The sequence below is a fragment of the Aquarana catesbeiana genome, linkage group LG07 (assembly GCF_042186555.1).
Source record: "Aquarana catesbeiana isolate 2022-GZ linkage group LG07, ASM4218655v1, whole genome shotgun sequence".
NCBI lineage: Eukaryota > Metazoa > Chordata > Amphibia > Anura > Ranidae > Aquarana > Aquarana catesbeiana.
The window spans coordinates 1628248-1645515 of NC_133330.1; the positions used below are offsets into that span (position 1 = coordinate 1628248).

Below are 17268 nucleotides of genomic sequence, written 5' to 3' on the forward strand. Positions count from 1 at the left end.
GTCAGGGGGCAAAAGAAAGTGGAAAAGGCCAACAGAGTCAGGGGACCAGAGAACCTACAGAAGGCCAACAGAGTTCAGGGGGTCAAAGAACCTGGAAAAGCCCAACAGAGACAGGGGGCAAAAGAACCTGTAGAAGGTCAACAGAGTCAGGGGGCAAAAGAACCTGGAGAAGGCCAACAGAGTTCAGGGGGCAAAAGAACCTGGAGAAGGCCAACAGAGTGAGGGGACCAGAGAACCTAGAGAAGGCCAACAGAGTCAGGGGGCCAGAGAACCTGCAGAAGGCCAACAGAGTCAGGGGGCCAGAGAACCTGCAGAAGGCCAACAGAGTCAAGGGGCCAGAGAACCTGAGGAGGCCAACAGAGTCAGGGGGAAAAAGAACCTGGAGAAGGCCAAGAGAGTCAGGGGGCAAAACAACCTGGAGAAGGCCAATAGAGTCAGAGGACCAGAGAACCTGGAGAAGGCCATCAGCGCACATGTGGGATCACCAAAAATGGAGCAATGTGTGGGATAGCAGGGGTGGGGCCAGATTCAAGCCAGGTGCACTGCCAGACAATTCCCAATGATGGGGCCAAACGTGGCAATAAAAGGTGTTCCATGCATGCATTAATACTTGCAGAAACCTTAAGGGAAGAGTAACAGTGTTGTGGATCTCACACTCCTCACACACGCATGTCCTCTGCAGCACTCCATCAGAAGGGCGTCTATCTCACCTTCAGCTGCGCCTACAATCTGAGCTCCATGGTATTCTTCTATGGTGACCCTTCAGCACCCCGGGACACCCCATTTCCTCCCTACACATTACAGTATCTCATCTGATTTCTGTATTGCTGAGTTTTTTCAGGTCTGATCGCCCTTTAAAATTAATAATCATTTTCCTCTTGCAAAGCCTCAGAGCCGCGACGGGAATCACAAACCGCAAAAAAAAAACGAAGGAAAAAAAAGTGTAGAGCGTGTGGATGATGAAGAGCCCCCCGCCCATCCCCCTCACCCCCATTTTTCAGGGATAAAGATGCCATTTGGATTCTTTTAGCCACAGATCTATCACGTAACAGGAAACGCGGCAGCGAACAGCGAACGTACAAGGTGAGCTGCTTTGATCAGCGGAAAGCTGGAAGATCGAGTATCAGGCGGAGAGTCTGGTGACACCGCAGAGGACAAAATCTCATTATCCCAACATGTTCTGGAGAAGCAATTATAGAGGGACCCCAAATTAGTTCTGCACCCATCAGAGGCCACTGATTGGCTGGCGGGTGGGGGGGGGATGAATGAGGAATGCAGTACAATGAAAGGAAACACGCTGGAAATAAATAATCGGCTATCAGTGAATCCCGGAGAGGCTGGAATGTCTCAGTGTTTGTATGCAGATCTTTTCATTACCCCCCCCGACATACCCCCCGACATAACCCCCCCACATAATCACCCAAGATACCCCCCATCATAACCCCCCTCACATAACCCCCCAACATACCCCCCGACATAACCCCCCCCGACATAACCCACAACATAACCCCCCCAACATACCCCCTGACATAACCCCCCCAACATACCCCCCCGACATAACCCACAACATAACCCCCCCGACATAACCCACAACATAACCCCCCCGACATAACCCACAACATAACCCCCCCGACATAACCCACAACATAACCCCCCCGACATAACCCCCACGACATAACCCACAACATAACCCCCCCGACATAACCCACAACATAACTCCCCCGACATAACCCACAACATAACCCCCCACAATAACCCCCCAACATAACCCCCTTGACATAACCCACAACATAACCCCCCCGACATAACCCACAACATAACCCCCGCGACATAACCCACAACATAACCCCCCCGACATAACCCACAACATAACCCCCCCGACATAACCCACAACATAACCCCCCCGACATAACCCACAACATAACCCCCCCAACATAACCCCCCCAGGCATAACCCCCCCACATAATCCCCCAAGATACCCCCCCCAGACATAACCCCCCAACATAACCCCCCGACATAACCCACAACATAATCCCCCAAGATACCCCCCCAGACATAACCCCCCAAGATACCCCCCCAGACATAACCCCCCAAGATACCCCCCCAGACATAACCCCCGACATAACCCCCGACATAACCCCCCCAGACATAACCCCCCAAGACATAACCCCCCAAGACATAACCCCCCAAGATACCCCCCCACCTAACCCCCAACATAACCCCCCCACATAATCCCCCAAGATACCCCCCCACATAACCCCCAAGATACCCCCCACATAACCCTCCACACAACCCCCAACATAACCCCCCCAGATACCCCCCCCAGACATAACCCCCCAACATAACCCCCCAAGATACCCCCCCACATAATCCCCCAAGATACCCCCCCACATAACCCTCCACACAATCCCCAACATAACCCCCCCCAGACATAACCCCCCACACAACCCCAAACATAACCCCCCAGACATTACCCCCCACGCAACCCCCAACATAACCCCCCAGACATAACCCCCCAACATAACCCCCCAGACATAACCCCCCAACATAACCCCCCCCAACATAACCCCCCCGACATAATCCCCAACATAACCCCCCCAAAAAAAAAACATAACCCTTGACTGACTGCCATTTGGAGGGATCTGAGCTCCGCTGATCAAAGACATTTTTCTCTGTTTATTTTATCCGGCGGTCTCCATGCGCACATTTCAGCATTGGACTGGCTGCCTGATGGTGACAACAATGGACCATGTCTGTGCAATGTGTGTAGTCTCCACCAGGGGGACATGTGACAGGGTGACAACGCAGGAACAGAATTGGGAGACAGAGTCAGAGTGTTGTCACCCTACAGAGGGAATGTGGAATTAACAGGGGGTGGTGCTGAGTTGGTCTAGAGAGTAGGGTAGACTCACATCCCAGATAGTCTAGGCAAATGGAAATTGGATCCTCTTACGGGACGTTAAAGGGAGAACCTACTCGGGAGTAAATGAAGGAGTAGAGGAAGTGTAAACTTGAAATGAAATGAGATATTTAGGTATAGACCTAAAAGAATCTACAGTACACAAGGTGAATATACATGGGATACAGGGGGATACAGGATGCGTGATACAACCAAGGATGCATGGATACACAATCAAAGAACTCCGGTACATATGGAACACACATACGGAGAGTACCCGACGCGTTTCGAGATATACTCTTCTTCAGGGGTGTCTGATTGGGATCAGCACACAAAGAGGTATGTCTATAATTTGAAAAAGATAGTTATGAGCCAAAAGTAAGGCATTGCATAATAAACATCTACATTGGAAAAGATGTGACCATTATGGTACAAGCATATAGTATATCCATGAAATAAAAATCAATAAGTCCTGACCATGTAGTATTAGGGGAACTGTGTATATTACTGCATCCATTAAAACATTACAGGAGAAGGAGGTTGAAAGGGACAGGACACCACTGAGCACCGAGAATGTGCTCGCTCCTGGTCCAAACCGGGTAGGCCGTCTATACCCAATCCCAGTGCAGTCCCCAGGGGATTGTTCCCCAACAGAGGGCGTCCAGAAAACCCCAATAGGTGTGGTGGTCCTAGGTTAGGCTCCAATCTGCAAGGAAAACAGGGGGATGTGGGAGGAGATCAGGACATGGTTATGTATATGCCCAGGGAGAACATTGGGGCCACAGGTATTGTGTAATAATAAAATGGAAACAAAAAGGAGTACCTGGGTAGTTGATGCTGTGCGGGTAAATACCCGTTCAGTATGCGGGAAGGGTCGGCACAGGCAGATTATATGGTTGCTCGATGTGGCAGGACCTGTCACCCCAACCAGGTGATGCCCATTATCGGGGAGGTCCCTGGTACAAAAAAGGGGGTGAGTGGGATGACCTGGTGCCAAGGGTATAGGCAGGGAGGCTGTCCGGGGGCACTGCCTGTGCCGGCCCTTCCCTACCGAACAGGTATTTACCCGCACAGGTCAGGGATAAAGTTGTGGAGAAGTATAAAGCAGGGTTAGGTTATAAAAAATCTCCCAAGCTTTGAACATCTCACGGAGCTCTGTTCAATCCATCATCGGAAAATGGAAAGAGTATGGCACAACTGCAAACCTACCAAGACATGGCCGTCCACCTAAACTGACCGGCCGGGCAAGGAGAGCATTCATCAGAGAAGAGCCAAGAGGTCCATGGTAACTCTGGAGGAGCTGCAGAGATCCACAGCTCAGGTGGGAGAATCTGTCCACAGGACAACTATTAGTCGTGTTCTCCACAAATCTGACCTTTATGGAAGAGTGACAAGAAGAAAGACATTGGTGAAAGAAAGTCATAAGAAGTCCTGTTTGTAGTTTGTGAGAAGCCATGTGGAGGACACAGCAAACATGTGGAAGAAGGTGATCTGGTCAGAGGAGACCAAAATTCAACTTTATGGCCTAAAAGTAAAACGCTATGTGTGGGGGAAAACTAACACTGCACATCACCCTGAACACACCATCCCCACCGTGAAACATGGTGGTGGCAGCATCATGTGGTGGGGATGGTTTTCTTCAGCAGGGACAGGGAAGCTGGTCAGAGTTGATGGGAAGATGGATGGAGACAAATACAGGACAATCTTAGAAGAAAACCTGTTAGAGTCTACAAAAGACTTGAGACTGGGGCGGAGGTTCACCTTCCAGCAGGACAACGACCCGAAACATCCAGCCAGAGCTACAATGGAATGGTTTAGATCAAAGCATATTCATGTGTTAGAATGGCCCAGTCACAGTCCAGACCTAAATCACATTGTTTCCTCTCCAGAGGAATCGATGATTTAGGACAATTTTCGCTCTTATATAAGATAACCGTTTTAGCGCACATCTGGGACCGCCATCCTCTTATAGTTCTATATCTCTCCCGGATCCCCGGGGCTGTGACAGCGGACAGGAGCCCCCCGGACACCATCGTCCCTCAAATGACAAGTTGTCACCTCGCGGCTGCAGATTGCCGATCGCTCGTAATGCGTTTTTCTGTGACTTCTAATGTCATTTCTGAGCGATGGAGAGAACGTGTAACTCACGAACGCGCGGCTTTAAGAAGCTGGAAAAATTGAATTGGGCTCCTCAGGCTGCCTGGAAGATCCGTCACAGCGATCGTAATAAAAGCTTTGATGACGGAGGGAACCAATAAGAGCGTCTTCCACAACGCACCTGGGGGGCCCCTCGCCAAAGTCATACAACCTTCCCCTTCAGGCACATTTGTCCCAAGGGAACACAAGATCACAGTGAGCGAATGTGAGATCACAGCGAGCAAACAAGACATCACAGCGAGCGAGCGTGAGATCACAGCGAGCAATCAAGACATCACAGCGAGCGAGCGTGAGATCACAGCGAGCAAACAAGACATCACAGCGAGCGAGCAAGACATCACAGCGAGCAAACGTGAGATCACAGCGAGCAAACGTGAGATCACAGCGAGCGAACGAGAGATCACAGCGAGCAAACGTGAGATCACAGCGAGTGAACGAGAGATCACAGTGAGCAAACGAGAGATCACAGCGAGCAAACGTGAGATCACAGCGAGCGAACGAGAGATCACAGCGAGCAAACGAGAGATCACAGCGAGTGAACGAGAGATCACAGTGAGCAAACAAGACATCACAGCGAGCAAACGTGAGATCACAGCGAGCGAACGAGAGATCACAGCGAGCGAGCGTGAGATCACAGCGAGTGAACGACAGATCACAGCGAGCGAACGAGAGATCACAGCGAGCGAATGACAGATCACAGCGAGCGAACGAGAGATCACAGCGAGCGAACGAGAGATCACAGCGAGTGAACGACAGATCACAGCGAGCGAACGAGAGATCACAGCGAGTGAACGAGAGATCACAGCGAGCGAACGACAGATCACAGCGAGCGAACGAGAGATCACAGCGAGCGAGCGACAGATCACAGCGAGTGAACGTGAGATCACAGCGAGCGAACGTGAGATCACAGCGAGTGAACGACAGATCACAGCGAGCGAACGAGAGATCACAGCGAGCGAACGACAGATCACAGCGAGCGAACGTGAGATCACAGCGAGCGAACGTGAGATCACAGCGAGTGAACGACAGATCACAGCGAGTGAACGAGAGATCACAGCGAGCGAACGTGAGATCACAGCGAGTGAACGACAGATCACAGCGAGTGAACGACAGATCACAGCGAGCGAACGTGAGATCACAGCGAGTGAACGACAGATCACAGCGAGCGAACGTGAGATCACAGCGAGCGAACGTGAGATCACAGCGAGTGAACGACAGATCACAGCGAGTGAACGAGAGATCACAGCGAGCGAACGTGAGATCACAGCGAGCGAACGTGAGATCACAGCGAGTGAACGACAGATCACAGCGAGCGAACGACAGATCACAGCGAGCGAACGAGAGATCACAGCGAGCGAGCGACAGATCACAGCGAGTGAACGAGAGATCACAGCGAGCGAACGTGAGATCACAGCGAGCGAACGTGAGATCACAGCGAGTGAACGACAGATCACAGCGAGCGAACGAGAGATCACAGCGAGTGAACGAGAGATCACAGCGAGTGAACGACAGATCACAGCGAGCGAACGAGAGATCACAGCGAGCGAGCGACAGATCACAGCGAGTGAACGAGAGATCACAGCGAGCGAACGTGAGATCACAGCGAGTGAACGACAGATCACAGCGAGCGCACGAGAGATCACAGCGAGTGAACGAGAGATCACAGCGAGCGCACGAGAGATCACAGCGAGTGAACGAGAGATCACAGCGAGCGAACGAGAGATCACAGCGAGCGAACGACAGATCACAGCGAGCGAACGAGAGATCACAGCGAGTGAACGAGAGATCACAGCGAGCGAACGAGAGATCACAGCGAGCGAGCGACAGATCACAGCGAGTGAACGAGAGATCACAGGTACAATACAATTTGATACAAGAGGAATCAGAGGGTCCTGATCATTAGAGCTTACAAACTAAAAAATCAGAGGGCCAAAATCTCCAAAGCAGAACGCAGTGCGCTGTCAGGCCCCCCGGATGGCGCCGAATGATTAATCAACTGAGGGAAGGCGATATTTCATCACAATGATAAAGTAGACGGTGTGTTATGGAAATCTCTGGACTGCTGATCTCCTTCAGCCTTTATCAGCCACTTCCTGTCCACTTCCTGTCCACTTCCTGTTCACTTCCTGTCCACTTCCTGTCCACTTCCAGTTCACTTCCTGTCCACTTCCTGTCCACTTCCTGTTCACTTCCTGTCCACTTCCTGTCCACTTCCTGTTCACTTCCTGTCCACTTCCTGTTCACTTCCAGTTCACTTCCTGTCCACTTCCTGTCCACTTCCTGTCCACTTCCTGTTCACTTCCTGTCCACTTCCTGTCCACTTCCTGTCCACTTCCTGTCCACATGCCCCCGGCCTCCGCTGAACATCATTGCTCTGGACTGATAATGGTGACAATGGTGGCCGCGCCGAATCCCCGCAAATGGGAGGAGCCTCACATCATGGTCACATCTGCGCTTCATTTCATTTCAAATTGATATTTGGACACATTTTTTGTTATTCTGAGATTCGGATGTATCCAAATGACAAAAGTAACGAATTTAAACCAATCCGAAATAACAAAACAAAATTTAGTCGGAAATTTGAATCAAATTCAAATTAAATTCGAAAAGAAGAATAAAATAGAAAATAAAATAGAAGAGAATAGAAAAGAATAAAATCAAATAGAAAGAAAATAACTTTTCCGAAATCTGAATTTCAAATAGAATAGAAAATAATTTTTGAAAAATATAACCGTCTTCTGAAATTTAAATAAAATAAATTGAATTTTCTGAATTCGGAGGAATCATTTTGAATTTGAAAACAAATAAACAAAACAAAATGAAATAAATTCCAAAAACAAATGTAACAAATTGAACCAAATGATTCAAATAACGAAATGAAACAAACGTTTTCATTCTGCGTATTTCTATTGAGCAATGATGTCACCACTGTCCCCGCCCCCTTCCTTTATATAGCAGATGACGGCTCTGGGATCTGTCATTTGGGTAGGATTGGTCGGTGATGATTGGGGATTGGTCGGTGATGATTGGGGATTGGTCGGTGATGATTGGGGATTGGTCGGTGATGATTGGGGATTGGTCGGTGATGATTGGGGATTGTTTGGTGATGATTGGGGATTGGTCGGTGATGATTGGGGATTGGTCGGTGACGATTGGGGATTGGTCAGCCATGATTGGGGATTGGTCGGTGATGATTGGGGATTGGTCAGCCATGATTGGGGATTGGTCGGTGATGATTGGGGATTGGTCAGCCATGATTGGGGATTGGTCAGCCATGACTGGGGATTGGTCAGCCATGATTGGGGATTGGTCGGTGATGATTGGGGATTGGTCGGTGATGATTGGGGATTGGTCGGTGATGATTGGGGATTGTTTGGTGATGATTGGGGATTGGTCGGTGATGATTGGGGATTGGTCAGTGACGATTGGGGATTGGTCGGTGATGATTGGGGATTGGTCGGTGATGATTGGGGATTGGTCGGTGATGATTGGGGATTGGTCGGTGATGATTGGGGATTGTTTGGTGATGATTGGGGATTGGTCGGTGTTGATTGGGGATTGGTCGGTGATGATTGGGGATTGGTCGGTGATGATTGGGGATTGGTCGGTGACGATTGGGGATTGGTCAGCCATGATTGGGGATTGGTCGGTGATGATTGGGGATTGGTCAGCCATGATTGGGGATTGGTCGGTGATGATTGGGGATTGGTCAGCCATGATTGGGGATTGGTCGGTGATGATTGGGGATTGGTCAGCCATGATTGGGGATTGGTCAGCCATGACTGGGGATTGGTCAGCCATGATTGGGGATTGGTCGGTGATGATTGGGGATTGGTCGGTGATGATTGGGGATTGGTCGGTGATGATTGGGGATTGGTCGGTGATGATTGGGGATTGGTCAGTGACGATTGGGGATTGGTCAGTGACGATTGGAGATTGGTCAGCCATGATTGGGGATTGGTCGGTGATGATTGGGGATTGGTCGGTGATGATTGGGGATTGGTCAGTGACGATTGGGGATTGGTCGGTGATGATTGGGGATTGGTCGGTGATGATTGGGGATTGGTGAGCCATGATTGGGGATTGGTTAGCCATGATTGGGGATTGGCGAGACGACAATGTCGGGCATTGGGATTGATGAGGGATTTACAATGAAGTGTCATTTAGTTTTTTTTGTGAATAAGTAGGGGTACTCATTCACATGGAGGGGAGGGAGGGGGTGCTATCTGGGGGCCCCCTGTTTATTAAAGGGGGCTTTTAGATTCCTATAAGCTACCCACCCACAGACCCCCAAAACCACCAGCCAGGGGTTCAGGAAAGAGGCCCTTGTCCTCATCACCGTGGGTTTGCTGGGGGGAATCCCACCTAAGAAGACCCCCCCATGATGAGGTCATGTGGCCTGATGCGGTTTAGAAGATAGGGGGGAGGGGCATGTGCTTGTCCCCCCTCCCCTTTTCCTAGCCATCCATGCTGCATGATTAGATGCATGATCTGGTATTGTTTTCCTGGGGAACAGCACACTTTTTTTGTGTGGTACCCCTAAAATCCATACCAGACTCAAAGGATCCGGTACATTCTTCGGGGGGGGGGATGTCATTTGCTTTCTTTCTTTGTATATGTGCTAAAAAAAAAAAAAACACTGAAAATCCCTTCCCCGGCCCCATGGAAGGTTTAAAGTCTGAAGGTGCATGTTCCCCGGGGACCCCTAAAGTCTGAAGGTGCATGTTCCCCGGGGACCCCTAAAGTCTGAAGGTGCATGTTCCCCGGGGACCCCTAAAGTCTGAAGGTGCATGTTCCCCGGGGACCCCTAAAGTCTGAAGGTGCATGTTCCCCGGGGACCCCTAAAGTCTGAAGGTGCATGTTCCCCGGGGACCCCTAAAGTCTGAAGGTGCATGTTCCCCGGGGACCCCTAAAGTCTGAAGGTGCATGTTCCCCGGGGACCCCTAAAGTCTGAAGGTGCATGTTCCCCGGGGACCCCTAAAGTCTGAAGGTGCATGTTCCCTGGGGACCCCTAAAGTCTGAAGGTGCATGTTCCCCGGGGACCCCTAAAGTCTGAAGGTGCATGTTCCCCAGGGACCCCTAAAGTCTGAAGGTGCATGTTTCCCTGGGACCCCTAAAGTCTGAAGGTGCATGTTTCCCTGGGACCCCTAAAGTCTGAAGGTGCATGTTCCCTGGGGACCCCTAAAGTCTGAAGGTGCATGTTCCCTGGGGACCCCTAAAGTCTGAAGGTGCATGTTCCCTGGGGACCCCTAAAGTCTGAAGGTGCTTGTTCCCCTGGGACCCCTAAAGTCTGAAGGTGCATGTTCCCCTGGGACCCCTAACGTCTGAAGGTGCATGTTCCCTGGGGACCCCTAAAGTCTGAAGGTGCATGTTCCCTGGGGACCCCTAAAGTCTGAAGGTGCTTGTTCCCCTGGGACCCCTAAAGTCTGAAGGTGCATGTTCCCCTGGGACCCCTAACGTCTGAAGGTGCATGTTCCCTGGGGACCCCTAACGTCTGAAGGTGCATGCTCCCTGGGGACCCCTAACGTCTGAAGGTGCATGTTCCCTGGGGACCCCTAGAGTCTGAAGGTGCATGTTCCCCTGGGACCCCTAAAGTCTGAAGGTGCATGTTCCCTGGGGACCCCTAATGTCTGAAGGTGCATGTTCCCCTGGGACCCCTAGAGTCTGAAGGTGCATGTTTCCCTGGGACCCCTAGAGTCTGAAGGTGCATGTTTCCCTGGGACCCCTAAAGTCTGAAGGTGCATGTTTCCCTGGGACCCCTAGAGTCTGAAGGTGCATGTTTCCCTGGGACCCCTAGAGTCTGAAGGTGCATGTTCCCCTGGGACCCCTAAAGTCTGAAGGTGCATGTTTCCCTGGGACCCCTAAAGTCTGAAGGTGCATGTTCCCTGGGTACCCCTAAAGTCTGAAGGTGCATGTTCCCTGGGTACCCCTAAAGTCTGAAGGTGCATGTTCCCCTGGGATCCCTAAAGTCTGAAGGTGCATGTTCCCTGGGACCCCTAACGTCTGAAGGTGCATGTTCCCTGGGGACCCCTAACGTCTGAAGGTGCATGCTCCCTGGGGACCCCTAACGTCTGAAGGTGCATGTTCCCTGGGGACCCCTAGAGTCTGAAGGTGCATGTTCCCTGGGGACCCCTAATGTCTGAAGGTGCATGTTCCCCTGGGACCCCTAGAGTCTGAAGGTGCATGTTTCCCTGGGACCCCTAGAGTCTGAAGGTGCATGTTCCCCTGGGACCCCTAAAGTCTGAAGGTGCATGTTTCCCTGGGACCCCTAAAGTCTGAAGGTGCATGTTCCCTGGGTACCCCTAAAGTCTGAAGGTGCATGTTCCCTGGGTACCCCTAAAGTCTGAAGGTGCATGTTCCCCTGGGACCCCTAAAGTCTGAAGGTGCATGTTCCCTGGGACCCCTAAAGTCTGAAGGTGCATGCTCCCTGGGTACCCCTAAAGTCTGAAGGTGCATGTTTCCATGGGACCCCTAAAGTCTGAAGGTGCATGTTCCCTGGGACCCCTAAAGTCTGAAGGTGCATGTTTCCATGGGACCCCTAAAGTCTGAAGGTGCATGTTCCCCTGGGACCCCTAAAGTCTGAAGGTGCATGTTTCCATGGGACCCCTAAAGTCTGAAGGTGCATGTTCCCCTGGGACCCCTAAAGTCTGAAGGTGCATGTTCCCTGGGACCCCTAAAGTCTGAAGGTGCATGTTCCCCTGGGACCCCTAAAGTCTGAAGGTGCATCCTCCCCTGGGACCCCTAAAATCTGAAGGTGCGTGTTCCCCAGGGACCCCTAAAGTCTGAAGGTGCATGTTCCCTGGGACCCCTAAAGTCTGAAGGTGCATGTTCCCTGGGACCCCTAAAGTCTGAAGGTGCATGTTTCCATGGGACCCCTAAAGTCTGAAGGTGCATGTTCCCTGGGACCCCTAAAGTCTGAAGGTGCATGTTCCCTGGGGACCCCTAAAGTCTGAAGGTGCATGTTCCCTAGGGACCCCTAAAGTCTGAAGGTGCATGTTCCCTGGGGACCCCTAATGTCTGAAGGTGCATGTTCCCCTGGGACCCCTAGAGTCTGAAGGTGCATGTTTCCCTGGGACCCCTAGAGTCTGAAGGTGCATGTTTCCCTGGGACCCCTAAAGTCTGAAGGTGCATGTTTCCCTGGGACCCCTAGAGTCTGAAGGTGCATGTTTCCCTGGGACCCCTAGAGTCTGAAGGTGCATGTTCCCCTGGGACCCCTAAAGTCTGAAGGTGCATGTTTCCCTGGGACCCCTAAAGTCTGAAGGTGCATGTTCCCTGGGTACCCCTAAAGTCTGAAGGTGCATGTTTCCCTGGGACCCCTAAAGTCTGAAGGTGCATGTTCCCCTGGGATCCCTAAAGTCTGAAGGTGCATGTTCCCCTGGGATCCCTAAAGTCTGAAGGTGCATGTTCCCTGGGTACCCCTAAAGTCTGAAGGTGCATGTTTCCATGGGACCCCTAAAGTCTGAAGGTGCATGTTCCCTGGGACCCCTAAAGTCTGAAGGTGCATGCTCCCTGGGTACCCCTAAAGTCTGAAGGTGCATGTTTCCATGGGACCCCTAAAGTCTGAAGGTGCATGTTCCCTGGGACCCCTAAAGTCTGAAGGTGCATGTTTCCATGGGACCCCTAAAGTCTGAAGGTGCATGTTCCCCTGGGACCCCTAAAGTCTGAAGGTGCATGTTCCCTGGGACCCCTAAAGTCTGAAGGTGCATGTTCCCCTGGGACCCCTAAAGTCTGAAGGTGCATCCTCCTCTGGGACCCCTAAAATCTGAAGGTGCATGTTCCCCAGGGACCCCTAAAGTCTGAAGGTGCATGTTTCCCTGGGACCCCTAGAGTCTGAAGGTGCATGTTCCCCTGGGACCCCTAAAGTCTGAAGGTGCATGTTCCCTGGGTACCCCTAAAGTCTGAAGGTGCATGTTTCCCTGGGACCCCTAAAGTCTGAAGGTGCATGTTCCCCTGGGATCCCTAAAGTCTGAAGGTGCATGTTCCCCTGGGATCCCTAAAGTCTGAAGGTGCATGTTCCCTGGGACCCCTAAAGTCTGAAGGTGCATGTTCCCTGGGTACCCCTAAAGTCTGAAGGTGCATGTTTCCATGGGACCCCTAAAGTCTGAAGGTGCATGTTCCCTGGGACCCCTAAAGTCTGAAGGTGCATGTTTCCATGGGACCCCTAAAGTCTGAAGGTGCATGTTCCCCTGGGACCCCTAAAGTCTGAAGGTGCATGTTCCCTGGGACCCCTAAAGTCTGAAGGTGCATGTTCCCCTGGGACCCCTAAAGTCTGAAGGTGCATCCTCCTCTGGGACCCCTAAAATCTGAAGGTGCATGTTCCCCAGGGACCCCTAAAGTCTGAAGGTGCATGTTCCCTGGGACCCCTAAAGTCTGAAGGTGCATGTTCCCTGGGACCCCTAAAGTCTGAAGGTGCATGTTCCCTGGGACCCCTAAAGTCTGAAGGTGCATGTTCCCTGGGACCCCTAAAGTCTGAAGGTGCATGTTCCCTGGGACCCCTAAAGTCTGAAGGTGCATGTTTCCATGGGGACCCCTAAAATCTGAAGGTGCATGTTCCCCGGGGACCCCTAAAGTCTGAAGGTGCATGCTCCCCTGGGACCCCTAAAATCTGAAGGTGCATGTTCCCTGGGACCCCTAAAGTCTGAAGGTGCATGTTTCCTGGGACCCCTAAAGTCTGAAGGTGCATGTTCCCTGGGACCCCTAAAATCTGAAGGTGCATGTTCCCCGGGGACCCCTAAAGTCTGAAGGACAGTAAACTGCCCCTTTGTGTAGAAGACCCCGTGGCGTATAGAATCGGTGAGATGATCGATCGTTTGTTGATCACATTCCTTGTTTTCAGGAACAGGTGACCCCCGACATCCATTTCTTCTTATTTCCTGTCCTGGAGATCAGAGGAGATGATGCCGGGAGAAGAGAACTTTCCTGAAATCTCGGATTCTACGTCCATCCGAATCATCAAGACGGAGAACACAAACGTCCCGTCCTTAGATGTGGCGGCTACATTTGTTTTATCCAAGCGCAGAAATGCCCGTTGATCCTGCCAGAAACGCAGCTTCCTTCTCACTTCCTGGGAGCTGAATGGAAACAGTTCTCAGCCTTTGCATTCCTCCTCCGTGAACTACAGAACACCTCCCTCCACGCAGAATGATCTGTAGTCCTGACACAATACAACGCTGCTCCTCCTGAGAGTGCAGTGAGTGAGCGTTGTCACTCGAAGACAGGAAGCTTGTTACTGGCAGGATCACCGGGTGCAATAAAGGAGAGAAGTCTGAAAAAAGAAAACGAATGCAGGCGTCACATCTGAGGAAGGGTGAACTACAATCTATGATGTGTATATTATATATACGTTTATGGTTTACGTTTCTCCCGGAGAGGAATCTCTATTGTCTGGGAAGAACAAATCAGTACAAAGGGTCATGCTGTTCAGGAGCCCCCGACATCCAACCAGATTTCATCGCTCTTTTGCCCGGAGCAGCTCAAACAATGAAATCTGATTGGTCGCTCAGAGTTTCTGCTGTTTGCCTTGTTATAAAAAAAGAGACGGCGTGACTTACACTGAGCTGGAGTTCGTCCGTCCATTGTCCAATCAGCCGGTAGCCCGGAGTGCTTTGGTTCCCCATCTGGTATTGGAAGATGTCATACCGGCCCAGAGCATCGCCGTTCTTATTGAAGAGGACCGGAGTGCCGGCACTACCTGCAGAGCATGAGAGGAACATCAGTCACCGAGACCGGTGGGATCATCAGATGTTATTATTATTTTATTATTGGATGTTTTGTGAATTTGGTATCTTCCTTGGTCCCTCCCCTCCCCCCACTGCTGTTTGTTATTACTAATGACAGCCCCCCCAGTTTACATTCCAAGGTCCTCCTGGCTCATTCTTGTTCTTCTCCATTATAGAGTAATGAAGCTTTGGAAAGAAAAATCGTTTGACCTACAAAGGTAACCCATAAAAAACATCCTCTGTAATCCCCGCAATGCTGAATTCTATCTCCCGGTAGCTTCCTTCATCTGGACTGGTTCTGTTGGAGATGTTTTGTAGCTTCTCCAAGTCACTTCCTGCAGTACAGTGAGGAATTCATGGACCTGTACATCTGGGGCAACGAGGCAACCTCTCAACAAATGAATTGTCCAACATAGGAGGACAAGTCCAACTGGTCAGGACAAGTGGTCTCCACCTCATAGAAATAAGACATTCTTTGGAGGCCAGAGAGGACAACCAGTTCACAAGAGAAGTGAAAGAGGTCATCTACACAAAACTGGAACAACCATACCTGATTAGGGTGGGGGGGGCCCTTCAACACCATCTGTCTTCCTCATATAAACCCGGTATAACACCATTACACCGGAGATTTGACAATAAACTCTCACCCTCAGATATGTGACTCATATGATGAATACCTATGCAGACACCAATGGCTGAGATTATGTAAGTAGAACCGGGTCCTAGGGGACCAGGGTAACTTTGAACTCTTTGCTCCTCCCCTGAGCTTCCTTTCTAAACCACACCTTTACACTTTGTGTTTGACAGATTATTCTGTCACGATCAGGGGTCAGGGGTCAGGCTCAGAAACCAGTAGCTATAGCAGTAGAGAGGCTTCCACAAACCAGCAGGTCACCCTCGGGGGGCTCAACCGAGGTGCAGAGTCTAAGCACTAAGCAATGTTCACATGAGTTCCTGGTTGTGGGGATGGGTGTTGCTGAGTGTTAGTACCAGGTCACGGTCCTCAGGATCGCCCCACCAGGAGGTGAGCAAGCCAAGGTCCAATAGCAGATATAGCAGGTAGGGATCAAGCAGAAGCTTCATCAGTAAACAAACCAAAGGTTGGTAACAAGTGGTGGTGAAGATACAGACAGCAGCAGAAGAGACAAGAGTGAGATATCAGCTGGAGAGAGTGCAATAATCTGGCAAACAGGAAGTGCAGAGAAATGGCTTAAATAGGAAGTTCATGGGAAGAGCAAAGAGTTTAAGGTTCACCAGAAACAAGGCAAGTGTCAGGAGTGTCTAGGGCTCCTGCTCCTCATTCCAGCATCCTGGTTTTTGGTATTCTTCTTGTCTGTCTGTCCACCTGTAAAGTAATTAATGTGGCTCATCGCTGGGTGGAGATCAAACCTGATTTAAGCCAGCCAAGCCTCCAGTCTCATGCTTGTGATAGTGTGTGTAATACCTGATCAAGATGCCTGTTTGTCTGCCCTGCTACTTTGGATAACTTTGTTGACGACCTTGGATCGAATATTTACTATTCTCTAAACTTTGCCTGCCTTTTGACTTCGGATTTTGACCCACACTATTCTGAATAGGGATGAGCCGAACACTCCCCTGTTCGGTTCGCACCAGAGCATGCGAACAGGAAAAAAGTTCGCTCGAACACGCGAACACCGTTAAAGTCTATGGGACACGAACATGAATAATCAAAAGTGCTAATTTTAAAGTCTTATATGCAAGTTATTGTCATAAAACATGCCATGGGTGTGGAGCGGCCCGAGGAGAAGATAGAAGACGCCGCGGAGGAGATGCTGGACGAGAACGCCGGAGGAAGAACCAGAAGAGCCAGAAGAAGAAGAAGATGAAGGAAGATAAAAGACAGAAGAAGCATTTAAATAAAGGAATTGTCAAAAACTGTCTCTTGTCATTTTTAACATTTTTGTACCCCCTTACCATTTCACACGGGGGGGCGGGATCTGGGGGTCCCCTTGTTAAAGGGGGCTTCTAGATTCCGATAAGCCACCGCCCACAGACCCCCACAACCACCGGCCAGGGTTGTGGGGATGATGTCCTTGTCCTCATCAACATGGGGACAAGGTATTTTTCTAAAAGGAAAAATTTGCGCTAGGTGTAAAGTGAAAAATATAAATCAATGAAAAATGATATTGTGCTCAAGTGTGCAAAAATATTGATAATAATAAACCTATGAGGAAGTATCCTGCGACTATGCGCTATAACCCTGATAGGGGGCACCTGATGATGTCATTTCTGACGAAACGGCCGTAGGGTAGACACGTACGCACGGACTGCGCATGCGCGGACTTTCATTTTCTATCGGAATTGTTTTATCACTCCTTGCAAGGACTTTTGTATTGTTAAACGCCTTCATGGCTTTTTAATAAAGGAACCAATAATTTACTACACCATTGGAGCATTTCTCCCCCCTTTTTCTTTGGATATTTATGCTACTGGGATTGGCGCTCCTTCACGGCTGACTGATTTGGGATCAAC

The 17268-nt window shown here is 50.5% G+C and overlaps 1 protein-coding gene across 1 annotated transcript in view; it reads right to left on the reverse strand.

Moving 5' to 3' along the window:
- The window catches only part of GRM7 (glutamate metabotropic receptor 7), a 578795-nt gene that overhangs the window by 185922 nt on the left and 375605 nt on the right, over positions 1 to 17268 (reverse strand). The window contains 1 exon segment of the mRNA XM_073591511.1: positions 14608 to 14747. Within this exon segment, the coding sequence (XP_073447612.1) occupies positions 14608 to 14747 (140 nt within the window).